Raw genomic sequence first — 15261 nt, forward strand, 5'->3', positions numbered from 1 at the left:
TCAGAAGAGATGTGAGGTCACTACATATTAACAAAGGGAACAACTCACCAAGAAGATAAAATTGTAAATATATATCCACCAAATGTTGAGGCTTCCAATTTCATAAAACAAACACTGATGAACATAAAGGGCCAAGTAAGTCATAATAAAATAATAATTCTGATTCCCCATTCTAGATAGATCACCAAACCCCAAAACCAACAAAAAAGCCTCAGATTAAACTAATTATACTGAAATGCATGTAACAAATCTACAAAGTATTACACCCAGAAGAAACAGAATACACACTCTAAGTGGTAGCCATGGAACCTACAGAAAATAGACCACAGTTCGTGCCACATGCATTCACAGCAGCTAGGCTCTTATATACAGTTTGGAAGCAATTAAGATGTTCTTTAATAGGTGAAAAAAAAAATCTGTGCTGTACCTAGACAATGGAAAATTTTGACTCAGTAAGAAAGACAGATAAAAAAATGAACAAACCAAAGAAAGGAAGGAAGGAAGGAAAAAGAAGAAAGGAAGGAAGGAAGGAAGGAAGGAAGGAAGGAAGGAAGGAAGGAAGGAAAGACGGGCTAGGGAGACGTTCTGCATGCATAAGGGCATGAGCTCAGATCCCCAGCCTCCACTAGGAAGCTCAGAGTGGTGGCCTCCAGCCCAGCTGAAAAAGCAGGACCAGCTTCCATGAGAGGCTCTGTCTCAAAAACTAAGGTGGAGAGCAATAGAGAAAGGCACCTAACACTGCATTTCAGCCTCCACCGGCACACACATGGCCACACATCTGCACATACACATGCACATAAGGATACATAACAGTCACACATACATATATCAACACAACCATAGATAAAATCAATTGCCCAAAAGCAGGGTAATGATTTTAAAAATCACTTTCAAAGGACATATTATCTAACAAATTAAATAATGTTTCAAAGACTAGTTAGTAACATGAAACATCATAAAACAATGACAAGCTTTAAAATGGGAGGCAAACAGTTAAGAGGTAGCTATCTAGACCCAAGAGAAAGGGGATGTTAATAGTAATTGTGTTTAAATGTGAGATAATGAGTACATTTTTATGTATTTTTCATATTTTCTATAGACAAAGTATTTCGAAAATAAATATAAAACAAATATAATAATGTCTAAAAAGTCAAAAGATGTGGCTGTCAGAGGTTGGGGAAAGGAGGAACACACAGGAAATCATCAAGCAGTAAAATGATTTTCTACAATAGATATGGCCTTATAAATTTGTCCACACCCATAGACTACAGACACCAAGAGTGAACCCTAATCTCAGCTTTGGGCAATAACAGCATGTCCCAGCCATTCACTGAACCACAAGATGCTGAGGATGGAGGAAGTCATCATGTGAGGGTGAGGGCGCACGGCAGCACTGACTTCCTGTTCAGCTATGCTGTGAACCTAATGTAGATCTAGAACAGCTGATTTGTTTAAAAGGGAGAGAAGGAGGGCGGGAAAAGTGTGAAGCAAACAGTAAGTGAGCAAACTAAGCATCTGTGAAGATCTGTACAGGTTTACTTTCTCTGATTTTCCGTGGTTTCAATTACCCAAGTTCAGAAATACCCAAGTGCAATTTTACACCAGTGTTCACCTGTGCGGTATCTTGAGTAGTGTATTAGGAATCTTAGGGTGTGAGCCCATCTAATGTGTGTGCACTGAGCACAGTGACTGCTGGTAGTCTTAGATAACTAAGATATCAACTCTCATGACGTCATAGTTGTGCATTTAGCTTACAGCACATGTGTATTGGCACAATTGCCCCTGGAGGCCAGAAAGGGCACCAAACACCAGGGAGCTGGAGTTACATCAAGAAATGTGTGCTGGGAACCAAACCTGGGTGTTCTGTAAGAACACACAATATTTGTAACTGCTGAGCCACCTCTCCAGCCCCATCTACATGCATTTTTGAATGCTCTGAACACAGGGAGTTTTTCTAAAAATATTGTTTGTGATTGCCCAATTTTTAACAGCTTAAAAGTATGGGATCTTTTTACAACAGTTCATTTAAGATTCTAAAACAAAACAAAAAACTGACATCTAGTTATGGCAAGCTTTGGCAAACTAGAAAGGTTACTAATAAAACCTGTCAACCATTCCCTGATATACCAGACAAAATGGGGAGCTTTTAAAGATGTGAGGATAGAATTAATTTAGAAAATAAGTTGCTGAGTGGAGAAACAATTTAGTGTGTGTGTGTGTGTGTGTGTGTGTGTGTGTGTGTGTGTGTGTGTGTGTGAACAACTCAGGCAAACTGATATATATACTTGACACTACGACTTATCAAACTGCTTACCTGATCTCTGTTAATCAGATGACAGTTGAAGGAAGAAAACTATACTGTTCCTCAGCACAAAGCTATTTGAACATTAACAAAATGCACTATTCTGAAACTAAAGATCTCCCACATCACACAGCTCTAGAGCACTTCTGTCTCTCTTAAGGCCCTTGCAGAACACACACCAGAGGGCAGCAGATGAGAGAGAGCTGGGCAGCCTACCCCAGCACAAGCTGAGCAAGGCCGAGGGAGCTCAGTAAGAAGATGAACCAAGCCACTGGCAGAGCAATGGTGCTCTAACCTGACTCTGATGACTGACAGGAGTAACAAAGGCCACTCACCAGCATCCAGCACAAACACTTACCATGATAATCCCCTTGGCCTGGCGGATTGGTTAGGATAATCTTCATGCAACTGAAAGGTGTATAGTCTGTCCTCTTGCCTTCCTTCCCAAAGCTGTGACGAATATTGTAAGCGTAACCTTTATCAAACTGATAGAAGGAAAGACACCAAGTTAGTCAATACAGTAGCAAAGGCATCAGCTAGGATCAAATACCAGCTGGGATCAAAGAGCTAAGTGATTCAGTATTCACAGACATGCATATTCTATGCACCTTCTGGGTCTTTTATGACACAAATACACACACACACACATACACACGCATGCACGCACGCATGTATGTATGCAGGTGGGCGCAGCAGGGTTTTGTTCTGTTTTGTTTTTCTGTTACTGCCATGCCCACTGGCCTCTGCAGTGTACCAAATTTCTTAAAGAAACAACAGTAAAAACTCAAGTAGGATCCAGTTATGGGTACAATCCGCCCCTAGTCTCTGGCATCTAGTGAGGATTGTTGCTAGCAATCACAGGAATATTAGAATCTACAAGTCAAGGGCCAACAGCTCACAAACTGAGTCTAATATCTGTATCCAACTTAGCACAGCCTCCCATGCACTTTAAATGGTCGTCAGGTTATTTATAACAAGTAACACAATCAAAGTGCTATGGGAACAGTTGTTACGCTGTCATTGTTTGGGAATAACAGTGAAAAAAGTCTGTACATGGTTAGCACAGTTGCAAGACTTTTTTTTTTTTTAATACTTCAATCTGAGGTTCACTGAGTCTAAAGATGTGAAAGTCCAAAGCCATGGAGGGACAACTGTACATGCCTAAGGATGAGAATAATTTGTTGCAGAAAAGAATAATCAATTTGTCCTCCATAATTTGTTTTCAGAAATTACACAGGGTGGAAACCAGGTTAATCGCTCTGCCCTCCTCCTAAGACGCCCGTTCATTTCTACACTCTAACTCACTCCACTTAGGAAATGCCTCCTCAAATAACTGCTGCTCTCTGCATTTCAACCCCAGAAAGCAAGCTGTCAGCATTCGTCAGATAAGGAATGAGCCACTGCAACTGCCTCTTACCTGGAGCCTCTCCTCTGCGTCCATTAAACAGGCTAACAGGATGCAAGGGACTTTGGAATGAATGAGATAAAAGGAAGAAAATGGACTTAACAGTCACTGAAAGACACTTAGGTGCCACTAGACATACTGTTAGGTGCTTTTAGCAGTGCAATCCCCACTTGATCACTTCAAATAATCAGTCTCCTATGATGGTACACGAGAGGAAACTGAAGTTCAAAGACAGGAAGCAATATAATAAACACAGACGGCACAGACATTAAATAAATAGCAGAGTTGAAAAGCATGTGAATCAGAAGAGTCTGACTCCATAGTCCAAGCTCTTTCCGTAACACTGCACTTCCTCAATAATAAGCTCTTCAAGAATCACGGGCTCTGATGATATCTTTTTATCTTATATTTATTTGTTTATATTATAATTTATTCAGATTGTATCCAGATTGTTATCCCCTCACTTCCTCCGTTGCCCCTTCCTCCCTCTCTGTTTTGCCCTATTCCCCTCCCCCAGACCTCTGACAGAAGGGGACCTCCTAGGCAGCAACATCTTTGAAATGATGGCATTGGAAGCAATCTCTTCTTCCACACCTCAGTGGCATTTTCCTGGGCGTATCATACTCCTAGGGTATTTCTCTTCGCTACATATTTGATTTCCATTGCATTCCCCTGTGCTTATCTTTTTTTTTTTTTTTTTTTTTTTTTTGCAGTGAATTTTATTGATGGTATTCAAGAGAGTAGGGCTCCCTGGACCCCTCCTAATATTCTGGGGTCTAGGATGGAGACTGTGAGGGGAGATACTCGGCGTCAGGGGCAGAGTTGGAACAGGAACTCCTCAGCAGCCGAGGGCCTCTCTCTTACTCTCATGTCCTTGCTGGGGTGGGGAATGGGGTCCAGGGCTTCTTACTCCTTGGACGCCATGTAGGCCATGAGATCCACCACCCTGTTGCTGTAGCCAAATTCATTGTCATACCAGGAAATGAGCTTTACAAAGTTGTCATTGAGGGCAATGCCATCCCCAGCATCAAAGGTGGAAGAGTGGGAGTCGCTGTTGAAGTCGCAGGAGACAACCTGGTCCTCAGTGTAGCCCAGGATACCCTTCAGTGGGCCCTCAGATGCCTGCTGCGCCACCTTTTTGATGTCATCATACTTGGCGGGTTTCTCCAGTCGGTGTGTCAGATCCACGACGGACACGTTGGGCGTGGGAACACGGAAGGCCATGCCAGTGAGCTTCCCGTTCAGTTCTGGGATGACGTTGCCCACAGCCTTGGCAGCACCAGTGGATGCAGGGATAATATTCTGGGCAGCCGCACGGCCATCATGCCACAGCTTTCCAGAGGGGCCATCCACAGTTTTCTGGGTGGCAGTGATGGCATGGACTGTGCTCATGAGTCCTTCCACAATGCCAAAGTTGTCATGGATGACCTTGGCCAGGGGACTAAGCAGTTGGTGGTGCAGGAAGCATTGCTGACAATTTTGAGTGAGTTGTCATACTTCTCCTGGTTCACGCCCATCACAAACATGGGGGCATCGGCAGACGGGGCGGAGATGATGACCCTTTTGGCTCCACCCTTCAAGTGGGCCCTGGCCTTCTCCATGGTAGTGAAGACACCAGTGGACTCCACAACATACTCGGCACCAGCATCAGCCCATTTGATGTTAGCGGGATCTCGCTCCTGGAAGATGGTGATGGCCTTCCCGTTGATGACAAGCTTCCTGTTCTCAGCCTTGACCGTGCCGCAGAACTTGCCGTGGGTAGAGTCATACTGGAACATGTAGACCATGTAGTTGAGGTCAATGAAGGGGTCATTGATGGCAACAATCTCCACTTTGCCAGACGTGAAGGCGCCCAATACGGCCAAATCCATTTACTCCAACCTTCACCATCGTGTCAAGGGACAAGGCTGGCACTGCACGAAAAGATGCGGCTGTCTCTGGAACAGGGAGGAGCAGAGAGCCCCTGTGCTTATCTTATGCCATGTTCTCCTGCACTTTGTGGTGTGGTGATCAGCTGCTCCTGCACTCTCCCGCTCTACATCAGTATGCAAGAAAATGAACTCAGCGCACATGGAAGGACTCCTTGGCCTACCAGGGCAATTGAAAGAGCATCATCCATCTTCATGCTCCCATCATGCCTGGTGGTTGGTGATTTTCTAATTCCTCTATCAAGTGATTGATGTCCATGACCCACTGGTAAACGAAGACAATGTACCTCTGGTAATACGTTTCATTAGAGGAACCATTCAATATGACAAAATTCTAGGTAAAACCCAACTTTACTGAGGAGTATAAATCAAGGTAAATGTCTCACGTAAAGTACTAACTTGGGTAAAAACTATGAGGAAAAAAAAGCTTCTAAAATGAGTATCAGACTACTACAAATGGCAGATGACAAAAGTCTTCAAATAATCAAACGAGAATCTGAGACTAGGCCCTGCTTTCGCTCCTCGGCAATTTCCCAAGCCTTCAAAATGAAGTCATCAGAAGCTGTAAGTGTTCCCAGAGCATGTCAAATGTCCCTCCATGACACAGAGGCAACACTGGCTAAGTCCTGAGAAGCCACAAAGCACACCTAACAATTCATTTCCAAAGGGCAAAATCTTCAGTCCTGAATCTAACCGTCAGAATGAATGTCTATAAAAGGCTACACTTTATTTCCATGCTTCTTTAAATAAAATGCATATCCTGGGAAGCCGAGAAAAAGGCTCTTTGAGCCGATCCTCATGTGAAATTACTAATCATAAAACTAAATACATTGCGTAGACAGAAGTTAAAAAAAAAAAAATGTTATTTTGAGCCTAAAAATAAGTGTGCCAATGGGCAATAAACTGAAAACCTGAGTGGGCAGGACGTGTGTGCGCTCCATCTGCACTAGGCGGGAGAACACGGGACACAAGTTTGGCTCTCTGTTGAGGTTCACTATGAAAGTAATCCAGCAAATATCACGGTGTTGAATGCCAGGCTTTGCAGTCAGTGAGGCAACTTACAAAGGTAATGATTTCAACTCTCATCTTCCCTGATCCTTCCGTATCCCTGAGGGTTCTCTCCCTTACATTTACACCCAGTGGCTCACTTATCCTAGAAATGCTCACTTGCTGGTGCTGTATTTGATGTTGTGCCCAATTCTATAATGACTCATTCTCTCTATTATAGTTCCTAAGAAAATCTGCTTGTATTGAGTTAATTACTGTCCATCTCTGCTTTTAACTTATCAACATGATGGCACCACAACTCAGATCTAACTGCCACCATTGGTCCCTCATTCATAACAAGCCAATCCACAATTCACACTGAACCTTTGTTTCCTAGCCTTAACCTATCAAATGTAACCACTTAGCAGGACGTGCCCCAGAGTGGTTAACTGTTTCCCTTATGACTGTGAGCTCATGGGAACCACAGCTCCCTGCCCGCTAGCTCTTCCATGAGACCACAAGTGGAGATGAATGAAATTTCTCCTCAGGGGTAAAGCAACAACTTAGAAACACTCCACGGAGTGAAGGTACTCAGCTCTGCTAAGCAAGCATCATCCTGTCAGGCTTTATTCATGTTTAGCTTCTGCCCACTTTCCCTGAGAGTCTCCCTGTTTTTCTTTGTCTAGCCTTCAGTCCATAGTATCAGGAAAACAAAAAAGGCTTTCTGTCTTATAGCAGTGAGGATCATACATGTCTGTGTTTGCACAAAGTCACTGTAAGCCATGGCCTGCCTTGTAGACCACACAAACTAGAACATTCAGTACCTCCCAGTGAGAGGGACGAACAGGCTGAGTAACAAACTTCATTAGTCTCAACGGGTGTAATTACTTAATTATAGGGTTGAAATATATCTCGTACAAAAAGATTATATGCTCAGAGTTGTGCCAGTGTTTTTCTGCAAGTAGAACGGTGCCATCACTTACCTATATAAGCAGCACACAAATAAGATTTGCTACAAAGGGGCAGCATGCAAAACAGCAGAGAAATAAGGCAAAGTTTGAAGGAAGAGAACTGTTTCTCCCTCCCCTTTGGTGATGTGTCACAGGATGGATTACTTCATCTTGTAGCTTATGATGAAGGTTCTGAGCTGGAGCACTAAAACAAAGTGGTTGGCTTCTGGTTACCACACACAGCAAACTACTGACAGACTGCGCTCTCAGCAATGCGGGAGATGGCTCTACCAAGGGAGGGCTATGTAAATTTCACTGTCTGGCTTCAGGTTATCTGTTTGCTTCTCAGCATCAATGTGGTTTCTCATTAAGACCCTGGATTTATGTTGCCATGCTATCCTTTCAAACAATCCACACCCAGGAGACAGGAAACAGAAAAAGGTAGAAAGACAATGCATTCTATCCTTCAGTTTTACCACCCTAGTTATGTGTAAAGGGAACCACTACTTGATGTTGTAGGTGTTCTGGACACCATAACAGATCTCTCGTTCATTCACATGAATTTAATGTAAGATGAAAATGTCAATAGTTAGTTGGTCAAACATGAACATGCCCAGAGAGGAGCTGGGGAATGCCAAACTGTCTACTGGACACAGACTCATGTTTCAGTTTGTAGTGCATATATGAACAAAATCACACACACACACACAATTTCATAACAATTCTCACCTTAAAAGCTAATTTTGAAGCCACTTGGTAACTATTCTCACAACATCACTGAAGTGTCACTAAGAATGGATAATCTTTCTCAAAAGTGTGCATGAGGTGGAGCTGTGAGAGGAGAGTGTCTATCAGTACAGCAGTGTGCACAGAACACTGATCACTGTGGTCTCTTGACACAACCCGGAGACAGGAAATGTACAGGGCCGCACAATATGGTGTGTTTTCATAGTCTGGAGTTTGTTTTGTTCAGTGCTGGGGATCGATCCCAGGGCCTTGGACATGGCGGGCAAACACTCTAATCCTGGGCTGTCTGCCTAGTGCTATAAATGTGTAAGTAAGAGAACACTCAAAAGTTATCATAAAGGCAAAGCCTAAGGCTGAAGATGTAGCTCAGTGGTAGAGTACTTGCCCAGCATGCACAGGGTCCTGGAGTTGAGCCCCAAACTGGGGATTGAGGTAAGGCAATACAGGAAACATAAACATAATCAATTATAATCAAGTATTATAAACTGTGTACAATTATATGTGCTGCACCTTTAACAACTGACAAACACAAACATGTGAGTGCTGCAGTGCAGGATGAAGAACCACTATCACACCAAGCCCACGTCTAGCCAAGATATCACTTCTGAACCTCCAGTCTGATCCCTTGTCCAAAGTTCATTCACTGAATTATGAAACTTCTCAGCTGTTTACTATGTGTGGTCAAGGGCACGCAAGAGCTTGCCCCAGTATGCTTAAGAAGAACAAATACATCTTAGTTGTGTTTAGCAGTCTACGAAACTCCACTTTCATGTCCAGGAGCATTTAAAAATTCAACAGATTGAAAAAGGCCATTTGGTACTACAGAAGTGACTGCCTTACTTGAGCGTGAACTGAGGGGAAGGAGGTGACAACTGGGGCAAAGCCGTACATTCTCATCCTCTCTAGGGATGGCTTCTGCTCACAGGGCAAGATGGAGAGTCAGCGGCAGGCAAGCTAAGGCTGGACCAAGGGGACACACCCGACGACCTGAAGCCTTGAAGACAGAAGTTTTGCCTATTTTGTTAAATTTTGTGTCTTTTACAACTACCTGGCATATAAAAGCACTATAAACAGGCAGGGCCATGGACTTGCCAACTTACACTGTATTAAACTATACAATTGGCATATTTCATACACTGCACTTGCACTTGCTGAAAGAATGATAACGTGTAGTCATTTCTCATTCTACAATTTCTCTTATGGAACTGACTTTTTTTTTTTTTAATTTTTAAAAACTTATTCTCCTCTCAAATAGCACATTCTGGCCACAGTTTCTTCTCCCTCTGCTCTTGCGGTTTCCTCCCCCTCTCTTCTCCCCCAGATCCATTCCACCACCACACACACACCCCTGTCCTGGTTTCCCCTCACACTATAGCAGGCCTTCCAGGGACATCAACCAAACATGGCTCAAGATACAGCAAGGCCAGACAAAATCCCCAAGGTTGCGTGGGGCAACTTAGTAAGAGGAAATGGGCCTGAAGAGAAGGCAAAAGAGTCAGAGACACCCCCACTCCCATTGGCAGGAGTCCCCCCAAAACATCAATCCAACAACCATAATATACATGCAAAGGGCCTAGCACAGACCGCTTCAGGCTCTGTGAGCCCCCACGAGCCCTGCTTAGCTGAGTCTGTGGGCAGTGCTCTCCAGTGTCCTCAGGCCTTCAATTCCTCCTCCTCCCCCGCCTCTCCCACAGGGTTCCCCAAGCTCTGAGGGTAGGGACCCTATGGAGACCTCCAACTTGGGTTCTCTTCACCTAACGTTTGCCGGGGGGAGGGGGGTCTCTGCATCAACTCCCATCAGCTGCTGGAGAGAGCCTCTCTGATGACAGCTGACCTAGGCACTGATCTTGTGTGTCCTTCTGAGTCTGGGTTACCTCACTCAGGGTGATTTTTGCTAGTTCTGCCCATTTGCCGGCAAGATTCACGATGTCATTTTGTTAACAGCTGATATGACGTACTACATTTTGTTTATCCATTCTTTGGTTGAGGGACATCTGAGTTGTGTGGGAAGGACTGTAAGCTTTGTCACAGGTGAAAGCAGTCTTGGCCCCGGCTTTTTTTTAGGGTGCCATAATTTTACACAGAGACTGTGTGGAGGACTGAAGTAAATGACACACCCTTGCTCCATCTGACAGCTCTAGGCTGTCCATCCTTTCTACTCAGTGTGTTAGAGACACTGAATAAACAGTTGTTCACTGCAATGAAGACAAAATGGCCCTCTCTCAACATCTCTTGTTACTATTAGCAGGATTAATGCCAATCCTCCTGCTACCTCCAGAACTTGACAGTCAACTCCTGTTACTAAAGATACCGTGCACTTGAGTCACAGAACCTGGAAGATGGCAGGCAAGCTTGCACTCACCTGAAAGCTTCAGCCCTACAGGCTAGTGTTCATGGTGCTAGAGGACGCTATCCACACTGCTGGAGAAGAGGAAGCCTCAATATCACACAGCCTCGATAACCCAGCAAGCTACAACTGTCCTGACAAGGTAGGCTCACTCGTTAATAGTGGCACAATTGTTATAGGAGCAACCAACAACTTTTTGCTTGGATCAAAGGCCTGCTCCATGAGACGAAACCTATACCTGGCACTGTTAAGGGAGACATGAATTTGAGGTTATAGGCCCTCGGAGGGAACTCAACACATTATTCTTCTAAATGGATATATGACCCATAATGATTTATTTCTATATTCACAAATGAGAGAGCCTTTTCTCAATCCTCATCAGGGAAGCCTCTCCTTGAAATAGATGGCAATTAATCAGAGGTCCCACCCCTAAAACTGGTCACCATGCAGAGCAAACAAACAAACCCACACCACAAGACTGTAGAGTGTTCAACCCTCCCTCAAGGCTCAGGGATTTTTGCTAAAGAGGAAACAGAAAGATTGTAAGAGCCAGAGGGGATAGATAACACCAAGGAAACAATGCTTTCCAGACACACAGGGGAGATGCACATAGGCTCACTCACGCCAACTGTAACAGCATGTATAAGGCCTTTGGAAGCTCCAGCCAGACAAAACCCAGCATAAGAGGAGGAAGGTGGACACCACCCAGACAGTAGCTGAGGATCTATTGATGTTTAATAGCTACTGGGAAGAGGAGAGTCAGCTTCCTTTAATGATGTGACCTCTAATAGGCTAACTACACACCATGGCAGGCCCCACCCCCAAGGCTGGGAAACACATACTGGACTTGATGCGGGATGAAGAAGAAAAGAGAAGACATCTCAAAGTTGGATGGGAATGGATGGGAGGGTGGAAAGGGTAGTTTAAAAAAAAAAGAAATGAGATAGTGAATGTATTTTAAATACATTGTACAAAGCTTTCAAAGAATTACTTTTTAAAAATCTAAAAGCAGCCACTCAGATTATGATAAGCGCTACTTTACAGCAGCATGACCCAGATTCTGATCACCATTTTAGAGCTAAGATAATAAAGTAATATGATTATCTCACTAAGTCTCCAAGTTCAGTGTTATGCTAGGTTTATTTCATTTGTCCCAGCTATCTAGGAACACACCATTGTGTATAGGCATTAGCGTCTCATACGGTATTGAATTAAGTTAAAGGATTCCTTCCCTTAGCATAATTGTGTTAATTGTTTCCCTATGCTACATCACACTTGGAGACATTAAGGAAAAAAATCAATTGCTTATAACTTTACCTCAACAGCCTGTTTGAATACATTATTATGCAAAATGCTTCTCTTCATGAAGCACACACATGCATATTATCTTTAAATACATACATGTGAATAATGTTCCAAATTACCATCCTGCTATAGAAATGTCTGTTGTAGGCTTTTAGATTACTGTGTCATAAACTCAATATTAATGGAAATTATTTCCCATTCTGTTTTCAAGGAAAGCTGCTCCTAAAGAAAGAACTTTTTATATTAATTTAAATGTAATCATTTAAATGGTGAGACAGTAACAACAAAGAAGGCTAGGGATAACTGGAAATCCAAGGACAGGGCTCTGCACTGACAGCTCCTGGCTCACAAGCCTACCAGCCTCTTCATATGTAGATTAACGTTCACTGAAATTCACACACTGCTTCTGACGTCCTCTATGGCATGCCAATGAGCAGAACCATAATGAGAAACACAACACACGTACAATTTAGGAATAATATTTTGATGTGCAGCTTTAAAGAGTAATTTCTTGAATACTAATAATCCCCAAATCAATTTGTCTCTAAAAAATATATCCACAATATTACTTTTGAAACTTGAGTAACAGCAGACAATGAGACCCTCACCAAGCAACTGTGTGAGACAGTTCAGATAAATGCTGCAGAATTTATCTTTTCTCAGTACCACCCAATTCAAACTGACAATGTTTGCTCCTAGGGCCTGTTTTATGCATGAATATAGCCAGTTACATGGCTTAGGTTTGAGTTGCACTAAAATCCAGATATATAATGGACTGTGAGGCAGGGGCATCCTGCCTGTTTTCAATAACAAAAATCTTTTTTAAATTGTGGATTGCCAGATCGCAAATTTTTCTTGGTTTGTATCATCATTTTCTGCCCCTTCTTTCTGTTATGAAAACATCAGAAAGCATAAACCTGCAAGTGCACGGGCCTGTTCAAGAAGCACAAGCTGTGTGGCTCCTGAAGGAAGGGTTCAGGGCACCATGGCATGCAAAAGAAGTCACCTCAATTCCACCATGGGAAACAATGTCCCACACCCCTCTCCCTCAGCTCAGCCTTCATTCAATATTGAAACAAGTAATCTCAAATTCCACATTTTGGCTGCTGGTCAACACTATTCCATTCACCTGGGGATTCAGCAATGCCAAATGAAAGGAGCTTTAATCTGTCTTTTCTTGTTTTTGCTGCACAATACCAACAGTGCCTTGTTCATTAATTAAACTATTTCCTTAAAGAGAAAGACAGCAGAGCATTGTGTTGGATACTGGGAAAAGAGAAAATACAAAGGATGGTTTATTTTTTGTTACAAAATTCTATTTAGAGATACAAAGTAGTATTCCCAAATGATAAAGCACACACAGTAAATTGGTAAGAGTTTAACAGAGTTGCAGGACAGGACAGGCTCTTGGAGACTCCTGCCTTGGGTTATGTATGGACCACTCAGCGTGGAGGCTTAAACAGGGCGCACTTTCCAAGCTCTGGCCTTTAGTTGGCAAGGCTATGAGGCTAATTAGTAGCGATACTTTTGGTTCCTTGCATTTCTCAAGGAAAAGGTGGACACATTCCTGCTGGTTTGTTTTGTGTAGTAACAGTGTGGGAAGATGGCAAGGAAAATGGATTTCTTACCGATTTCCTCACTGACTTCTGCCTCCATAATGATTTAAAGTGTATCTGTCACCTCTAATTTTTCCAGTCTAAAACTCAAAATAGTAATGCAATTAAATTCACTTATGCAAAAAAAAATTTTTTTGACAGAAACAGTAGACATTCTATAGGGAAGTGATCCACAGGCTTTGAGAGACATGAAAAATGCCTTTCATGTGTTTTTAATATCCCATTACAGGGAAAGTAGAGGAATACAGGCATTCTTTCTTGCTTTATCATTATATAAATTAAGTAGATATTTTGTCAGAAATTCTATGAGTAAAATGCCAATATACATATCCTGAATTCAAAAAAAATATTGAAATAACATCAATTCAGTAGTAACTGTAATTTAAAAAACCTTTTTGTAACCCTAAAGAACCTATACTTTTACCCTGACATGTCTCACTAAAAACTGACGGCCAATGGGAACAAGCCCCTTCATTAGTCATGAAATGGTGATGCCAACCCCAAGGTAAATTAGAATCATGGCTCACATCTGCACCACTTTTCAGCAAAGCTGTCTTCGCTATAATGATGGACATTGATTTACTGACTTTGTTCCAGGTAGTATTTTACATATTTTTCCATACATACCTTTTTATATTTATTGTTCATAAATCCTAATACCATAAAGTAAGCCCAGTTTGACCTTATAGGTAGGGGAGTGGGGGCTCTGAGCAATGAGGGTACCTGAGTGAGATCTGCACCTCAGGGAGTAGTGCAACTGAGGCTGCACTCCGATGCAGTATATGTACCTTCCTGCAAATATTATTTAAAAGCTCTATTACATTTATGTGTGTGTGTGCGTGTGTGCCACGAGGCATCAGAAAATAATTTGCCGGATTCAGTTCTCTCTTTCTACATGTGGGCTCCCCAGGTTGTCATGCTTGGCAGCACCAGATGAGCTGTTTCACTGACCCTGAAAATGTTAATTTTGACATAGTGTTAATGGGTTACAAATATGAATGTGAAGCCAAAGCAGCATCCAGTACTATTTTCAATATACTATTTTTCTTCCCATTTCACAGATTGAAAAAATAAATACCTAATGGCTAATGCTTCCTTCCAGATCAAATAAATTGATCTGAATCACATGCGCTGTTATGTGATTAGATTGACTGTGTGTAGGTACACAATCAAAGCCTCTCTGCCAACAAGTTGTACGGTATCTCACGGCAGTCTACAACAGTGCTGTGAGATGTGACTTCAGCAGTCTATAACAGTGCTGTGAAATGTGACTTCTGCCGTCTATAACAGTGCTGTGAGATGTGACATCCCAAGAGGAGCCGTAATGCAAGGTCATCACAGGGCATGTGACTCTCTGAGAGAGCACACCAGAAAACAGTTTTCTTTTTGAAACAAAAATCTCAGTATTTCAGTTTTAATTGTCCAATTAATTCACTCTTGAAAATATAGCAAATGGTGCATTCTCACCCAGCTGCCTGCTGCTCCACAAAAAGGCTGGCAGGAGCCTCTGTGACTCACTAAGGACGTTCTGCAAAGCCACCAACACCTTTACCAGAATCCTAAGAAGCCATCTTTTCAACATTCAGTACCCAAATATTTTATAAAGTTTGTGCAGAAAAATTATCTTAACGTCAACAGACACTGCAAAGCACAAGTTAGCTGGGCTAACCAGAG

At 42.6% G+C, this 15261-nt stretch overlaps 1 protein-coding gene and 1 pseudogene across 1 annotated transcript in view; both read right to left on the reverse strand.

Annotated features, from left to right (window-relative positions):
* The window catches only part of Prim2 (DNA primase subunit 2), a 225859-nt gene that overhangs the window by 30825 nt on the left and 179773 nt on the right, over positions 1 to 15261 (reverse strand). Inside the window, exon 11 of the mRNA XM_051153016.1 lies at positions 2661 to 2787. Within this exon, the coding sequence (XP_051008973.1) occupies positions 2661 to 2787 (127 nt within the window). The remainder of the gene's footprint in view (positions 1 to 2660; positions 2788 to 15261) is intronic.
* On the reverse strand, positions 4614 to 5597 carry LOC127195551 (glyceraldehyde-3-phosphate dehydrogenase-like; annotated as a pseudogene).

The sequence above is a fragment of the Acomys russatus genome, chromosome 11 (genome assembly GCF_903995435.1).
Source record: "Acomys russatus chromosome 11, mAcoRus1.1, whole genome shotgun sequence".
Taxonomy (NCBI): Eukaryota; Metazoa; Chordata; class Mammalia; order Rodentia; family Muridae; genus Acomys; species Acomys russatus.